This window comes from Pristis pectinata, chromosome 41 (assembly GCF_009764475.1).
Source record: "Pristis pectinata isolate sPriPec2 chromosome 41, sPriPec2.1.pri, whole genome shotgun sequence".
Lineage (NCBI taxonomy): Eukaryota > Metazoa > Chordata > Chondrichthyes > Rhinopristiformes > Pristidae > Pristis > Pristis pectinata.
In genome coordinates, this window is record NC_067444.1 from 3,634,647 (window position 1) to 3,652,769 (window position 18,123).

At 44.9% G+C, this 18,123-nt stretch overlaps 1 protein-coding gene across 7 annotated transcripts in view; it reads left to right on the forward strand.

The window, feature by feature from the left end:
- LOC127566445 (flavin-containing monooxygenase 5-like) overlaps positions 1–18,123 on the forward strand; it is a 41,718-nt gene that overhangs the window by 9,144 nt on the left and 14,451 nt on the right. For 5 of the 7 annotated variants that reach the window (XM_052008873.1, XM_052008872.1, XM_052008878.1 and 2 more), the window contains exons 3-4: positions 11,177–11,365; positions 17,267–17,432. In XM_052008873.1, the coding sequence (XP_051864833.1) occupies positions 11,177–11,365; positions 17,267–17,432 (355 nt within the window). Of the gene's footprint in view, positions 1–3,547; positions 3,991–9,946; positions 10,168–11,176; positions 11,366–17,266; positions 17,433–18,123 lie in introns of all 7 variants that reach the window. The other 2 variants (XM_052008874.1, XM_052008875.1) reach the window with 2 other exon arrangements.

Here is an 18,123-nt window from a genome sequence, read left to right on the forward strand (position 1 = left end):
GGTATGACATTGTGGTCATCACCGAGTCAAGGCTTAGTGATGGATGTGATTGGGAGCTGAATGTCCAAGGGTGAACAGTGTAGAGGAAAGATAGGCGGGTAGATGGAGGGGGTGGCGTGGCCCTGATGGTAAGCAACGATATTAAATGACTAGAAAGAAGGGACATAGGTTCAGAAGAGGCAGAAATCCTTATGGGTTGAGTTAAGAAATGGCAATGGAAAAGGACCCTAAACGCCGTAATATACAGGCCCCCAAAGGGCAGCCGAGATGTAGACTACAAATTACACCTGGAACTAGAAAAAGCCGGTCAGAAAGACAATGTCCAGATAATTTTGGGGAGTCTTAACATGAATATGGTTTGAAAAACTCAGGAATGTACTGGATCTCAGGAGAGAGAGAGTCTGTAGAATGCCTACGGGATGGTGTTCTGGAGCAGCTCGTTGATTAGCCCACCAGGGAATCGGATGTTTTTTGACCGGGTGCTGTGTAATGAACCGGAAATGTTAGGGAACTAACGGTCAAAGGAAATATTAGGAAGCAGTGATCACAATGTGATTGAGTTCAGTTTCAAATTTGAAAAGGTGAAGCTGATATCAGGTGTGTCAATATTTCAGTGGAACAAAGGAAATTACAGTGGCGTGGGAGAGGAACTGGCCCAAACTGATTGGAAAAGTAAGCTAGGTGGAGGGACGGCACAGCAGAAATGGATGAAATTTCTACAAGAAATGAAGGAAGTGCAGGATAGCTATATTGCAAGAAAAAAATCATGAGTTGAAAAATGGCACAAATGTGGCTAAGGAGAGAGGTTAAGAATAAAATAAAAGCAAAAGGGAGGGCATACAAGGAGGCAAAAATTAGTGCGAAAACAGAAGTTTGGGGAACTGTTAAACACTTACAGAAAGAAACTACGAAAGTCATTAGGAAAGAAAAGATGAATTATGAAAAGAAGTTGGCAAATAACGTACAAGACGATACTAAGAGTTTTCTTATATATATTAAGAGTAAAAGAGAGACGCAGGTAGATATAGGACCGATTGAAAAATGATGCTGGAGAAATGATAACGGGTAACAAAAAGAGATTGCAGAAGAAATAATTGAGTATTTTGCATTAGTCTTCACTGTGGAAGACATCAGCAATATACCTGATAATCAAGGGTCTCAGTGAATAGAACTGAATACAGTCAATATTACCAGAGGGAAGGTGCTTGGGAAGCTAAATGGACTAAGGACAGATAAGTCTCCCGGACCGGATCAAGTGCATCCACGCGTTCTGAAGTAGGTGGCTTTAGAGATTGTGAAGGCATTCGAGATGATTTCCCAGGCATCAATAGACTCTGGCATGGTTCCCGAGGACTGGCAGGTCACAAATGTAGTTCCGCTGTTTAAGAAAGGATAGAGGCATCAAAAAGAAAAGAACAGGCCTATCAGTCTAACATCGTTGGTTGGAAAGTTATTGTAGTCGATCCTCAAGGGAGAAGTTATGGAATACCTAGAAATGCTTGATAAGTTGGGTTTCACGGTTTCATGAAGGGACGATCCTGCCTGACCAAACTATTGGAATTTTTTAAGGTAATCTTACGCAGGATGGACAAGGGAGAGGCTGTAGATGTCGTGTATTCGGATTTTCAAAAGGCCTTCGACAAGGTGCCGCATAAGAGGCTGCTTAATAAAATGGAATTACAGGAGAGGTAGTAGAATGGATGGAGCATTGGCTGAGAGGCAGAAGGTAAAGGGTGGGAATAAAGGGATGCTGATTTGAGTGGTGTTCGCAGGGGTCGGTGTTGGGGCCGCTTCTTTTTACCCTGTATATAGATGACTTAGATTATGGATTAAATGAGTTTGTGGCTAAGATTGCAGATGACACTAAAACAGGTGGAGGAGCAGGAATTGTTGAAGAAACAGAAAGGTTGCAGAGAGACTTGGACAGTTTAGGAGAGTGGGCAAAGAAATGGCAGATGAGACACAATGTTGATAAATGTGCAGTTGTACATTTTGGAAGAAGAAATACACGGGCAGATTATTATCGAGATGAGGAGAAAATTCAAATTTTGGTAGTGCAAAGGGACTTGGGTGTCCTCTTGCAGAATACCCTAAAGGTTAACCACTGGTTGGATCGGCAGTAAGGAGAGCGAAATCTATGTTGGCATTAATTTCCAGAGGAATAGCTAATAAAAGTGAGGATGTGTTGATGAGGCTCTATGGGGCACCGATGTGACCTCATTTGTAATACAGTGTGCAATTTTGGGCCCCTTATCTTACGAAGGATGTACTGATGTTGGAGAGGGTTCGGAGAAGATTTACGAGGATGAATCCAGGAATGCAAGGGCTTACATAAAAGCTTTTGTCGGCTCTTGGACTGTATTCATTAGAGCATAGAAGAATGAGAGGGGAACCTCATAGAAACATTTCAAATGTTGAAAGCATTGGACAGAGTTCATGTGGCTAAGTTATTTACCTTGGTAGGCGAGTCTCCAGGACAAGAGGTCACAGTCTTAGAATTAGAATGTACCCATTTAAAACATAGATTCGGTGAAGGTTCCTTAGCCAGAGGGTCGTGGATTTATGGAATTCGTTGCCACATACAACTGTGGAGGCCTGATCATTAGGGATTTTAAGGTTGATGGGTATATAGTTAGTCAGGGTATCAAGGGATATCGGGAAAAGGCCGGGAATTGGGGCGAGATGGGGGAATAATTTAGCTCATGGTAAAGTGGCGAAGCAGGTCGATGGGCCGAATGGCCTAATTTTTCTCCTTTGTCTTGTGATCTTGTGAAAACATCCAAATTGGCAGAAACAGCATTTTCAATGGAAAATGTATCAATTCATTCCATTGCCACTTTCTGCAATAAAACTATCAGGTAAGTTGTTGAAAACCACTTTATTTTCTGTATTTCATGGTTCGCATGTTACGCGATGTTACGCATGAGGTCAGTTTCCACGGCTTGCAGCAAGATTAACAAGGTTAAAGTCATACAACTCCAAGAAGCGCTGAAAGTAAAGGATAGGAATATGACAAGGAATGGTGAATATTCTTGTCCGGTAGCTGGGCCCAACACATTGATGCAGTCACGAAGAAGGCACGCCAGCGGCTCTACGTCATTAGGCGGTTGAGGAGATTTGATATGTCACCAAAGGCTCTTGCAAATTTCTACACAGGTAGGGTAGAGAGAATTCTGACTGGTTGCATCACTGATTGGTATGGAGGCTCCAATGTGCAGGAACGGAAGTGGCTGCAGAGGGTTGTAGACTCAGCCAGCTCCATCACAGACACAACTTTCCCCACCATCGAGGGCATCTTCGAGAGGTGGTGCCTCAAGAATGCAGCATCCGTTATTAAGGAGCCTCACTATCCGGCGCATGCCCTCTTCCCGTTACTACCATCGGGGAAGGAGGAACAGGAGCCTGAAGACCCACAGTCAACATTTTAGGAACAGCTTTTCCCCTCCGCCATCAGACTTCTGAATGGTCTATGAACCCACGAAGACAACTTGGTTATTCTTATTTTGCACTAACTATTTACTTTCTATGTGATTTTCATGTCTTGCAGGTATTACGGACGTAGAACAACACATTTCCTGGCATAAGTAGGTGATTAACAAAAACCTGATTATGATTCTGAGGTTTGATTCTATCTGGATATTTGCTTTCTGGCTGCGTGCCGAAAACACCCGGCCGCGGTTCTTCGCCCAATGCCGAGAAGGCAGCCAAGAAAGAACAGTGTAATGCCATTTTTTTTCAATTAGGGTGTACAGTTGTATCAGGTTCAACTAAGGAAAGGAATTTCGTCAGATGAACCACCCTATTTTCCTCCAATCACGTTCTTGACTCTGATATTTGGAACAGTCACAAGTCCACAGTGATTACATAATATTTTCTTGGAAACCCTCCTGTCCCTAAATATCAACAGAGTGACCTGACAGTGCTTTATAAAATAAACTGTAAGCCGAGGACGTTGGGAGATAACAGTCCACCAACCTACACGAAATGCAGGTAAATAAGTGACACATAACTTGGCAACAGAATCTGTTTTTGAGCAGTAGAGCATAACATATGTGATAGCATAACATATTAAAATAGAACATATTGCAACAGAACATATAACATAAAAAGCATATATTAGCTAATATAGAAACATAGAAAATCTACAGCACAATACAGGGCCTTCGGTCCACAAAGTTGTGCCGGACATGTCCCTACCTCAGAAATTACTAGGCTTACCCATAGCCCTCTATTTTTAAGCTCCATGTACCCATCCAAATGTCTCTCTTAAAGACGCTATCTTATCCGCCTCCACCACCGTTGCCGGCAGCCCATTCCACGCGCTCACCGCTCTCCGAGTAAAAAAACTTACCCCTGATATCTATTCTGTACCTACTCCCCAGCTCCTTAAACTTGTGCCCTCTTGTGGCCACAATTTCAGCCCTGTGGGAAAAAATAGCCTCTGATTATCCAAACGGTCAATGCCTCTTATCATCTCATGCTCAGAACATTTTTCTTAATTCAGTTCAAAGGATCTACATGGAATATAGGACGGGCGCATGGCTACAGGGACAGGAGTACACAGAAAAATAGGATTACCTCCTCCAACAAGCCTCAACTGCCTTTCAATATGATTCTAGCTGATCTGTGCTGGTCTCAACTGTTCTTCCGTGTCAGTTGCTCAAAGCCAACCACTATTCAATCTTTCAAAAAAATAACTTTCTCCGCACAGAAATCATCGGAAGATCAGGGCCCTCCAACCATGTGGTATTCAATTGCAAGAGAAAAAAAATCTACTCAAACCTGTTTTGAAATGACTGGCTCCTCATCTGGTAAAAGCATAGTTCGGGACCCAGCCACGGGGGAGATCAGAGGAACCTTGAAGTTCAAGGGCACAGTTCGCTGAAAGTGGAGTCATCAGTGGCGTGGTGAAGGCGGCGTTTGGTACGCTGGGCCTCATCAGTCAGGGCATTGATTATAAAAGTTGGGAGCGAACAGTTACCGTTGGGCAAGATGCTAGTGAGGCCGCACTTTCAGTGTTATGTTGCGTTTTGATTACCCTGCAATGTTTGGATTGGCACATGAATGAGAAGAAAATGGAGGGATAGGGGCATTCTGTAGGTAAGAGGGATTAGCTACGTCGGCACAACATTGTTGGGCGAAGGACCTTGTCTGTGCTGTACTGTTCTGTTCTATGTCGATATTCTAGAGGAACATCGTCAAGCTGAAAAGCGTGAAGAAAGATTCAATAGGATGTTGACCAGAATCGAGTTATAGGAAGAGCTTGGGGAGGATAGGACTTTATTCCTCACTATTTCAGAGACTGGAGGGTGATCTTTTAGAGGTGTATTAAATCATGAGGAACATAGAATGGGTGAATGCGCTCAATTATTTTCCCCAAGTTGGGGGGATCAAGAACAAGAGCGCATAGGTATAAGATGAGAAGGGAAAGATATAAAAAGAACTAGAGGTGTAACTTTTTTTTACACAGAGGATGGTTTGTATGTGGAATGAGCTGCCAGAGAAAATGGTTGAGTCAGGTATAATGGCAAAGACAGATCAGGTTTAGAAGTTCATGGGCCAAACGCGGGAAAATGGGACTAGCTTGGATAGGCATAATGGTCAGCAGAAAAGAGCTGAGCACAAGGTCCTGCTTCCATGTTGCATAACTCTATAACTTTATCTCAACATCAACCCTGTCATGCCTCTCAGGATCTTACGTGTTTCTAAAAAGGAAACCTTTGTACTCCTGAAGTACAAGGAATGCGCAACTTCTTTTCCCACTCTTCAGAGGATTATCCTCTCATCCCACGAATCAGCCTAGTGAATAAAGGAAAGAACAACTTTCAATGTCACTGTATCCATCTTAGGTAAGAGTACAAAAACTGCCCGCTTAACTCGCTATACTCATGGCGTGGCCTCACCAACATACTGTACGATTGCAACAAAAATTGCATCTTTTGAAATTCCAAACGCTTTCCAATAAATGTCTATGTGCCCTCTTAACAATTTGTTGCACCTTCCTGTTTATTTTGTGATTTGTGTGCGAGATCGCTTCGATCTATCTTCACTTTAGTCATTTGCTGTCTTTCGTATTCAGATAATAATCCGCCTTTTGATACTCCTACTAGCATTGTCGTCCCGAAATTAATTTTCCCTTTATTTCCGCTGTAAGTACCACAGTGCCACGAGGTCGATTCGAACAAATACCTCTATTAGCAGTGCACCGCTGGGGAGAATTCTCTTCAGCACTCACTGAGAGTCGCTTCCCGAGTTCTCCCCGCACAAAAGGCAGACAGACATTTATACAGGAATTGTCACGCACATCCCATGCAAACGGCGCGTCCAAGTGTATTGCTGACCTTGGAAGGTGAAAGCAAACAGGTACTGCGAGTCGGGAGAGAGGCGAATTGCGAGAAATGCATGCTGCAAATCCACAATGGTTAAAACGCAAAAGTCGGCAGGGATACTGCTGAGCATGGCAGCTGGATTCGGGACCACGGGATGTAGTGGCTCCACTATCTCGGTTACCTTACGTAGGTCTTGTACAAGGCGCGACTCTGTCAGTCCGGGTTTGGGGAAGGGTAAAATGGACGTTTTACAAGGTGATTGGCAGGGAACCAGGATGTCCTGTTTGCAGAACGAATCTATTAACCGAGTTATTCCATCGACTACCTCTTTCCGAAGGGGATACTTTGGGACTGAAGGCAGTTGTGCTCCTGGTCTTACACGGATCAGGACTGGGGTCACTAAGGTGTACCCTACCTCGGACTTCGATGCGGCCCATAAATCTGGTTGGGCTCATCCGAAGGGAGTCGATGGGTCTGGTGATGGGTTAAACAGTCCGTCACCGAGAAAGGGACGAGGTAGTACGTCAGGGCCCCCTCTGGCAGAGCCTGAGGAACCGCGATAAGGCCTTTGTCTGCCTGTACCTCAATCCGGTGGGCTAGGAATCCCAATTCCTTTGTTTTATGTCCCTCGTTAACTGACAGGGTAATGTGAGGGGACATCAAGCCTGACATTCCACAATTCATTAGGAACTTAGACTAGAAGTGCTGCCCCCTCCTTTCCCGCTACTTCCCCTAAAATAGTGACGGTCACCATGCTACCCAAGAGAGGAGCATACAACCCTTCTCGTTCCCTTGCGTCACATACGAGTCAGTGGTTTCCAAGGGTGGGTCAAAATCGCTGCTCGTGAATTTCACCGTCCACCACTGAGGAGGCTGGTGAATCCAGAGGATCCTGTGGGTTTTAGGACCAGTACTGGTAATACCTTCATCCAGGCATTGTATTCTGAGTCGGAGGGAGCAGATCAGGTCCCTCCCGGCGAGGTTAACCTACAGTTTTCTGGTTACCGCAAACTGAATCAGCATTCCAGATCTTCAAATTTAACTTGTAAGGGTTCACTTAAGGGGTAGGATCTTTCCTAACCCTCCAGTCCGCTCAATGGAACTGAGGCAGTTGACAGTTTAAAATCATGCTGGGCAATACAAGGGGCTTCGAAGGTCTAAGTATTTGCTCCGGTGTCTATCATAAAGGGAATCGGCTTACCTTCAACTAAGAAATTGACGATGGGTTAATCGTCCGGGTTATCGGTGAGGGCAGGGTACATGGAGAGGCTACTCTCCACGTCTAGTCAGGCATAAAACGGCTTGTTGATTGAAAAAGGTTGTCGTCTACAAGGGGGTCTCGTCTGCCGATGAAGGTAGTGGGGGCAGTCCCTCCGCCAATGGTCAGGTGCCCCACAAAGGTAGCATCCCGTCGGCCTGGCGCTCGCCGATGCAGGTTGTTGGGGTCCCCTGGGTCCTAGGTAATTACGAGAGGGTGGTGGTGGTGGCCCACAAGGAGGCCCGTTCACTGGGGCTCTTAAGTCATTGGGGTACAGTGGGTATCCTTTAGCGGACCAGCCAACCCCTTCTGCAACGCAAAATTGCCGCTCCATTTGATAGCCCGTATTGTCGGAGTAGGGAGGTTGGGGCCGAAGGGGTCTCTGCACCAATTCCTATTTTACCCTTGTGGTTTTCGACTCGCGCCCATTACTCCAGAAGTGGACTAGCGCCCTCCTCATGGCTTGGCGTGTGTGGTCAGGCCAGTTGATGTTATTAGTGCAGATATCTGACGCCACTCCCTCAGGGATGCATTGTAATAGGAGGGTGTTAAACTGGGCGGAGGCATTGCCTCTATTGTAGGCATCGTCCCCCGCAAAGGTACCGTAAAGTGAACAGAAACGGTCCCAAAAGTCTTGGCCGTCCTCACTCTGTTTCATTCGGCATTCCAAAACTTTAGTTATGTCAATAGGCTGTTGAAGGGTTTTGCGAAGGGCAGTTCTAATAGTGGCCACCTGGTCCTGAGGCCGGACGGCGGACTGATAGGCTGTCCAGTCGACATAGTTCCCCAGGTGTTCTTTCCACTGTACCACCTCATTAGTTGGAAGGGCCATGCAACAAAGACTGAATAGGTCCTGGGGAGTGGTGGCCTTGTACATCTGAATTGTTCAGCTCGCATAATCTATGAAATCCTCCGGGTTGGTTTTACGGTTGGGCGCCTGACTCATGATTAAGCACATCTCCTGAGGCTTCCAAGGGTTGTAAATTTGGATTGTAGGATTAGCGCTGGCTTGGGCTGAATAAGGATTGGGAACATTCCTGTTGGGGAATTGTTTCTTAATCTTGGCTCCCTTAACCGCGTTCTACATGGTTGGTGGGCTGGGATCTGTAAGGTCGCCATAATCAGTGGTAGAATCAGAGTCAGTGTCCGTCTGAGAATCTATTGAAGGACTGACCCTTGCCAAAAAACTTCGTCGCTTGTCCGTGGCCTGGGAGCCACCCGTCTGTGGGCTTTCCCTTAGACTAAGCCGCATCCTGGTTCGGGACGCAATAGGGCCATGGACTTGACCCGGTGGCGGGAATTGGGTCGCAGTCGCTGGCGGTAAGGGCGGGACGGCTGGCGGGCCAGCCGCATTATATGGGGGTGGCAATGAAATGGGGGGGGGGTGGTGTAGGTAGGGGCTGTGGGTCGGACCATCCAATCGTCAACCTCTTCGTCCGTATCGTTAGTTGGGAACAACAGGGGTACGCCAGACATGTCGGGAGGTACTTCCACTTCTTTTATTTCTTTTATTATTTCTTTTATTTTTATTTCTGCGTTTCTCCTTGTACACCTTATTTATCACTTCTCTCTCCCTTCTGCTCCTTTCAGCATCGTGGTCTACACACTGAGACTTCAGGACTTCCCAACTCTTAGGATTTCCCTGTTCATCATGCACACTAATTCCCCTTCTGCGCGCATTATGTTCCCAGCTGGCCTGCTTAGATTTATTTGTTAGGTCTTCGGCCGTTTTTCTCCAAGTGGACATAAATAATTTCCATTTTTCCCCTGTATTCCACTCCCAAATTGCCTTTTCTGCTTTTAGGCATTTATCTACGTCACAAATCACCCTCCCCTCCCCACCCCATGGCCATATTTCCTTTCCCCTTTTCTCATTGAGGCATGCTGATAATTTACGGAAGTTACTCTCGTTCTTCGGATCGACTTTACATAACTTAGATAGTGGGGTATTGGACCCAGACTTATCGAGAGTTTGTCCCATTTTGTATTCTTCCCGATCGGACGGTACGAATCGCTGCGATTATCTATAAGATCGGTCCATTCCTTCACCCACTTCAGGTTCCTGACCTTGCCGTGGGGGATTTCCCCTCTTAAGAACCGGTCTAAGGCAGGGCTGCAGTACCGGAGAACGGATCTCAGAACTTAGAGCTCAAAACCATGAAATTCACAAACTTAAAAACCCCGAACCCGAATCTGGGGACTAGGACCCCGAACAAACTTAACTTAACTTAACTTAACTTAACTTAACTTAACTTAACTTAACTTAACTTAACTTAACTGGGGATTCGAACCCCGAACAGAACTTAACTTAACCTAACTGGGGACGCGAACCCGTTCTTTACCTGTGGCACTCGGACAGGTTCGCGAGGAGTCCGTCAGAGGATTTTCGGTAAGCGAAGGGATCGATCAGGTGTCCGACTCCCTGAGAGGGATCAAGGTGAGTCGTACCTTGTGGGCTCTTCCTTCTCAGGTGGCCGTTATCCCCGTCCGTCGCTCACGCCGCTTCCGAAACCTCGTCTTGGACTCCTGGCTGGCTCGCCAAATTGTCGTCCCGAAATTAATTTTCCCCTTCTGTCCGCTGTAAGTAAAACAATGCCACAAGTTCGATTCGAACAAATACCTTTAATAGCAGTGCACCGCTTGGAGAATTCTCTTCAGCACTCACTGAGAGTCGCTTCCCGAGTTCTCCCCGCACAAAGGGCAGACAGGAATTTATACAGGAATTGTCACGCACATCGAATGCAAACGGCGCCGCGAGTTTCGGTCAAGATATAGAGATTCCGAGACAGCTATCACACCTGTCTTAGTATATTTGAGTTATAATCAAGGCATTCAAAGGCAGGTATCACCCTTCATTGTTCAGACAAAGCCTTCACCTCGATGTTAATTACACCTAGTATCGCCACTGTCTGACATATCGGAATGGTCCGTTACCCGAAGCAGCTTGCTAGTTCTTGCTAGACAAATATATATATATACATATATATATATATATATATATATATATATATATATATATATATATATATATATATATATATATATATTGTTTACCAGTTATAGGTATCGTTAAATTCCTAACCCTTCACTTCCTCAGCTTGATCTGTCAATCTCCCACATTAAATACCATTTATTATTTCCTTTTTTGTACAGTCACCGAATCTACTTATATTGCGATGCATGATCACAATATCCTCATCACACCATGCCTTTCCACCAATCTTCTGTCATCTATATCTTTGAATTCCTTTAAGTTCACAGGTTTGTATATATCTTTCCCTAGATGGTAAACAATTGAGGGCCAAGAACAGATCCCTGTGGCTCTCCACTAGATATGCCCTTTCAATCTTAAACATGCCAATTTATAACAACACTGTTTATTGTGAGAGCCAATTTTCAATCCAAGATAATTGTCCAACACTGTGAGCTCCTAACTTAATTTGAGCACCAGCATCTTCTGTGACAACTTGTCCGATACCTTTTAGGAAATCTACAAAACACAACAGGCGGGTTCCCCTCTTCGACTGTCTCTCTCTAACATGGTTGTATTTGCGAAGTCCACCTTTCAATTTACTCTCCTTTTCAATAGGAAAATTCCTCGGAAGACAAAGTCAGTATTTATAAATCGTTGACCGTCAATACCTCCAAAGAAATGATGTGCTACAGCGATTTTCCGATCCCCGCCGATTATCCAAACTTCATGAGTCATTCGAAGATTCTGCAGTACTTCAGGCTTTACGCCAAGAACTTCGACCTGATGCAATACATACGTCTGAAGGTCAGTGTCTGTCAAGAGTAATCTTGGTCGTAAGTTTCAAAAAAAAATCCTGATCTTAAAGCGCAATTACAAATTATGGGCCGTCACTAGTAATAAGATAAAATCATATCACTACGTAATCGGGATGACAGGAGATGCCGAGTGCGGGATCATAAGGATCAGTGTTTTCCACCAAGCTATTCGCAATATGTATTGATGATTTGGAGGACGTGTGCTGTGAGGAGAGGTTGCAGAAACTGGGGCTGTTATCTCCAGAGCGGCTGAGGCTTTGATAGAAGTTTATAAAATCATGCGAAGCACAGATAGAATAGACAGCCAGTATCCTTTTGCTCCCAGGAATGAAATGGCTTGTACCAGAGAGCATGTATTTAAGGTCAGAGGGGGAAGGTACAAAGGAGATGTGCGAGGCAAGTTTTTGAATCAGAGAATTGTGGGGAAATGTAATGCACTTTCAGGAGTAGTGCTGTAAGGAGATAGCATGGGGACGTTTCAGAGACTCTTTTCCAGGCACATGAATATGCAGAGAATAGAGGGATATGTCAATGTGGCGGGAAGAAGGATGGTTATATTAAAGAGGATTCATTGGTTTAATTCGTTCGGCACAACATCGTGGGCAGAGGGGCCTGTCTTATGCTGTACTGTTCCATTTCGATTCCCTGTCTGGGCGATGGAACTGAATGCAATACTTCTAATCTTGCGGAGGGCACGAAACTGGGCGGGATGTTGAACACAGAGGAAGGGGTACAAGGGACGTCAAGTGATATGGTGTGGGAAACACGTGGCAGAAGCAAGATATCATGCATAATTGAGAAGTTATCCAACTCGGAAGAGAGCGATCAAGCGCAGACGATTTCGTGAATGAATGAGGCAGATCGATGTGCAATCGATCTGGGTGCCATTGTACCTCGTTGACTGATAGCAAGCAGAACGGTACAATAAGTAGGAAGCGAGGTGTCGGCCTTCATTGAGAAGAGGTTTTGAAAACAATAACAAAGATGACTAACGACGATAACTTTGGTGAGACCACAGCCAGAAAGTTCCTTACACATTCGTTCTCCGTAACTAAGAAGTGCTAGCTACCAGAGCGGGAGTGGACAAGAGAATCAGCTGACAGCTTCCTGGGATGGCGGGACAGAGGGATGAGAAGAGATTCAGTGACTGAGCCTGTATTCATCAGAGAAGAAATTCAATGATGGCAGTTCTCTAGATTTTACAGCAAGTAGAATGTTCCCATCGTATGAGGTTCTAAACCAAGGGGTAGATACTTGAACCGATATGTGGAGATCCTTCTTCAGTCAGTGGGCACCTTCTCTGAAAAAAAACAGCAAAAAAATTTACATAGGACCTTCAGTGAACAGCGCCGCCTGAAATTATTCCTCATGAATTCCTACCCTGCAAGCGTGGAGTAATCCTGCACTTCGGTTTTATTTTTACCCAATGAATTGACATCCATTGATGATGGATTGGCGGAGCTATGATTACATTCTTGAATAACGTTACCGGTTTCACTATTCTCCGATAATCAGACACCTCTTCCCGGGCGAATAAATGTTTCTTTTTTTTCATTTGGAGCTCCAAATATCTCATCACTGGTCCCTCGTAGCAGCCTGGGATACAGCACAACAGGCTCTGGGGACTTCTCATCTTTCAGACATCAAACCCTCCTCTTTTACCATGAATTAACATCTAATCATTGAACCGTCGCTCCGTGTAAATCGTCCAGCGATATTGTCCTCAATATCGATTAAAGGTGAGAGATTTTCACAAAACCTCTCCATTGACATCCGCCTCCCAAATAATGTCCCACTTTCGTCAGTAATTGGCTGTAATCCTTGGATACCCTCTTGTCCTCAAAATGCGTACAAAATGCTTTCGTATTTTCCTTAACCTTGCCGAACTGTGCCAGTGTCTGCCTCGTCTTCGTGCTAAAAATATTTTAAGTCGCCTTATTCACATACTGTACCCCTGTTGTGTTTCACCCGGTTACATTTCACTTAAGGTGCCTTCTGATTTTTTTAAATCCAATCATCGATGTCCCTTTACATCCACATTTCCTCAGAATCGTTGGCAGTACTCTTCACCATGATGCAACACGCTGACACCCAAAACCCCGTCGAGAAAGAAATCGAATCAAAGTCTCAGGTCTGAGATAAACCTTAGAACGCTGGAACTTTACGCCGTGTCAGGCAGCATCCCTGGAGTGAAACCCAGAGAAAACATCTCGAGTCGATCACCTTTCATCAGCAAGTGTTGCTGTTGTCAATGGTCCTTCGACTGAGACCGTGAAGGCGTGGTCTTTTCTTTGGATAAGAAAAGAGCATTTATTTTCTGAGGCAGAATTGAAGTATCCCACACACTGACCATTAAATCCTAATTAAATGTAAGTCCATGTGGACAACATCTAACACCCTGTCTCAATTAATCTCCTTCGTATTGTCATCAGATTCCATTATATTACTGAGGCAGGGTTTTCCCTCACAGAGCCACGCTGCCTGTCCTTAAGCAGTCCTTGCATTTACAAATTAACATTAAGCCCGTCCCCAATAATTTCCCCACCATTCACACTAGGCAATGATGTCAGCCGTTAACCTGAAAAATAATGTCTGGTATCAATTCTGCATTGCACTGTGAATGCCTGATCTATTCTGTGCAATTTTGCAAGGAATTCACACCACATGCCACTGCGCCCTCACAGTGCACCGCGATTAGTTTTCAACAAAACTACGTCCGCGGCAAATACAGGATACTGGGGAAAGAATCAGTCATTGCATTTAATATATAACTAGCCAAGTTTTCACTCAATAAATATGGAATGCTTGCATTTATTAATCGAGGTATTGAGAAAAGGAATCAAAAAGTCATGATGCATCTCCATAGCCCTCTGGTTAGGCCGCACTTAGAATATTACGTGCAATTCGGGTCACCTGGTCACAGGAAGGATGCCGAGACTTTAGAGAACGAACAGAGGAGGATTGCTAGGATGCTGCCTGAATTAGAGGGCATGTACTATCAGGAGAGCCTGGACAAACTTGGACTCTTTTCTCTGGAGCGGCGAAGGCTGAGGGGTGATCTATTGGAGGGTGGACGAGCAGTATCTTTTTTTCCCCATTGTTGAGCGATCCAATACCAGAGGACATGCATTTAAGGTGAGAGGGGGTAGGTTCAGAATAAACGTGAGGGGTACGTTTTTTATTGAGAGAGTGGTGGATGCCTGGAATGCGTTGCCTGATAGGGTGGTGGAGGCAAACTGATTGGGGATGTTCAAGAAGGGCTTGGATGGGCACATGAATAAGAGGTAAAGAGAGGAATATGGACATTCTGCAGGCAGGAAAGAAGAGTTATGTCGGCACAACATTGTGGACAGAAGGGCCTGTTCTATGCCGTACTGCTCTATGTTCTATGTTAATCCCTTTCCATTACTTTATTCGAAGAAAATTAGATTTACACTCAACACTGTGAAGTCAATTTGACCATGAAAGTTAGTGTGGAATCGTCAAATCTCTACGACAGTAACACAACCACTGTCCCGCCGCACTTTCACAATCCCATGCTGCTTGCTGGATGCAGAATGGCCGAGACCAGTTTTGCATGTTGCGAAGTAGCTCTGTAAGGATTTGAAAGCAGCGACCAGAAACATTACGTTCAATGACACAAAAAAGAACGATCCCTGCGTTTTTTTTTTCTTTTGAATTGCAAGTCCTAAAATCGCCATGAAGACTTGGTGCGAGGGAGGTTTTTTTGAGGTGGTGTCGAAGAAGATTGATACGGGTTGGAAAATGGATATTTTCTAAATAGTAAAGTTCGCCACAAGGTCCATAAGAAGGCCAGGGGATACCATAGAGACTTCCTAGATTGTATACAACATTGACTTGGTTAGAGAAGACAGAGAGCAGTGGTAGAGGGGTCTTATACTGACCAGTGGTGTTCTGCAGGAATCAATGCCGGGACCCCTGTTATTTGTGATGCACAAATGGTTTGGACGAAACTGCTGGCGGGTTGATTAGAAAGTTTGCAGACGACACAAAAATTGGTGGAATTCTCGACAGCAAGTGACTTTATCAGAGGAATCAGCGGTATATGGACCAGTAGGAATTATTGGCAAAAAATGACTGACGAAATTTGATCCAGACAAGTGCGATGTGTTGTACGAGTGGAGTATATATCAACTGGTGGGACATTTAAGAGCTTTAATTCAAACAGGCACCTTGGGATGCACATCCCTATCTCCCTGAATATAGCAACACAGGTAAATAGAATGGTATGAAGACGTACGGGATACATGCTTTCATCGGTCTGGTGTTGAGTATAAAAGCCGGCAAGTCATGATAGGGCTGTAAAAAACTTTGGTCAGGCCACATTTGGAATATTGTGTGCAGTTTCGGTCGCCACATTGCAAGAAGGCCGTGGAGGCTTTGGGAAAAGGACGGAAGAGGTTCACCGGGATTTGCGTGAATTAGAGTGCGTTCTTTACAGTGAGAGGCTGGACGAACCTGAATTGTTTTCTCTAGAGCGGAAGTGGCTGAAGGGTGACCTGATATAAGTATCCACAGTGATGAGAGGCATAGATATGAGAGATGAGCAGACATTTCCCAGGGTGGAAATGTCAAATTTTTCTGGACCTAGCTTTACGTTAAGAGGGGGGAAGGTGTAAAGTAGATTTACGAGGCAACATTTCCTTTGCACAGTTTGAATACACTAAATTGGAACTTGCTTGGAACCTGCTGCCAGAAGAGGTGGTGGAGGCAGATGCGACACAATGTTCAGGAGGTACTGAGACAGGCACATGAATTGGCAGTGAATAGGGGCAGATGGACGATGCCCGTGAAGATAGAATTAGTTTAGGTTAGCATATTCTATTAGTTGGCGTTTTCTATGATAATTTCGATTGGATGTGGATTGCAGTTTCAATAGCGTTTGCTGTTGAAGCTCCCCTCGGATCCTTTGTCATCGACACTCTCACGCACGTATACTTGACATACACCAAACAATTCAACAAGAAAAAACGATTCAAGCATACACCACCACCCGTCGGTGGCATCCCACATAAAGTTACTGCATCCTCAGGAGCTGAAATACTTCACAATCCCTATCCTTCTGCATAGGCACCACAACATAAAATGAAGTTAATCCGCTATTTTCCAAGAAGCAAGCCTAAATGGGCAATAAATTGGCATATTGTAAATCAGCAATTTGTTTTATTTTTGTCATATGTACCTAGGTACAGTGAAAAACATTGTTTTGCATGCCATCCATACAGATCATTTCATCACATCAGTACATCAAGGTGATGCAAGGGAAAACGATAACAGAATGCAGAATAAAGTGTTACATTTGTTGAGAAAGCGCAGTGCAGGCAGACAATAAGGTGCAAGCCATACCGAAGTACATTGACGCCAAGAGTCCATCTTATCACACTAAGAGACCGTTCAATAGTCTTCTAATAGTGGGATAGAAGCTGCCCTTGATCACAGCGCTACGTGCTTTCAGGCCTTTGTATCTTCGTCGCGATGTGAGAGAAGAGACTAGAGAAAGTCCGGGAATGGTCGGGTCTTTGATTGCGTTGGTATCTTCAGCGAGGCGGCAAGAAGTGTACACAGGCTGGTTTACGTGATGTGCTGAGCTGCGTACACAACTCTTGCAGTCTCTTGCGGTCCCGGGCAGATCAGTTGCTGTACCAAGTCCTGATGCACCCGATTAGAATATTTTCTATGCTGCATCAATAAAAATTGCTGAGGGTCAAAGGGGACATGAAAAATTTCTTTAACCTGCTGAGGAAGTAGAGAATTGTTGCCATTTCTTGGCCGTGGCCCCTACGTGGTTGGACCAGGACAGGCTATTGGTGATATTCCCTCCCAGAATAAAGATTTCTCCGTAACAAATCACAAGTTTCTGTTTATTTAGACGAACGTGTGCAGCATAACGAAGCAAAAAGATTTCCCCTCCACTGGACAATGGAGCGTCACAACTAAAGACAGCGACGGCAACGTGCTGACGTCCAGTTTCGACGCCATCATGATCTGCACTGGCCATCATTGTTATCCACACTTGCCCTTGGATTCATTCCCCGGTGAGAATCGAAAAGCGCTCTTCAGTTGTTCTATTGAGTTAAATGTGGTTACAACGAGTGGGCGTAGTTTGTGAAGTTCTGGTCCCCAGATTGCATAAAGGTGTCGAGGATATGGACAGGGTGGAGAAGAGGTTCACCGGGATTTTACATAGATATCTTTATTTGTCACATGTACATCGAAGCACACAGTGAAATGCACGTTCTGCGCAAGTGTCACCACGCTTCCGGCGCCATGTAGCATGCCCAAAACTTCCTAACGTCAACGTCCTTGGAATGTGGGAGGAAACCGGAGCACCTGTAGGAAACCCACCCGGACAAGTGGAGAACGTACAAACTCCTTACAGACACTGGCACTGTAATCGCGTTGCGCTGACCGCTACACTACCGTGCCTGACCGGGATTAGGGTATGTTCTTTACAAGAAGAGTGTGGAGAGACTAGACTTGTTTTCTCTGGAACATAGGACGCAAAGCAGCGAGCTGATGGAAGTGTATAAAACGATGAGAAGCATAGATCTGGGAGATGGTCGGTTATATCCCGCAGTGGAAATGTCGATTTCTCGAAATCTAGCTTTAAGTTGAGAGGCGGGAAGATGTAAAGGAGATGGGCATGGAAATTCACACCTACGAAATGAAAAAGTCAAATTAGAAAGCAGGGAAAACGATACAGAGTTCTCATTGTCTTATAACGTC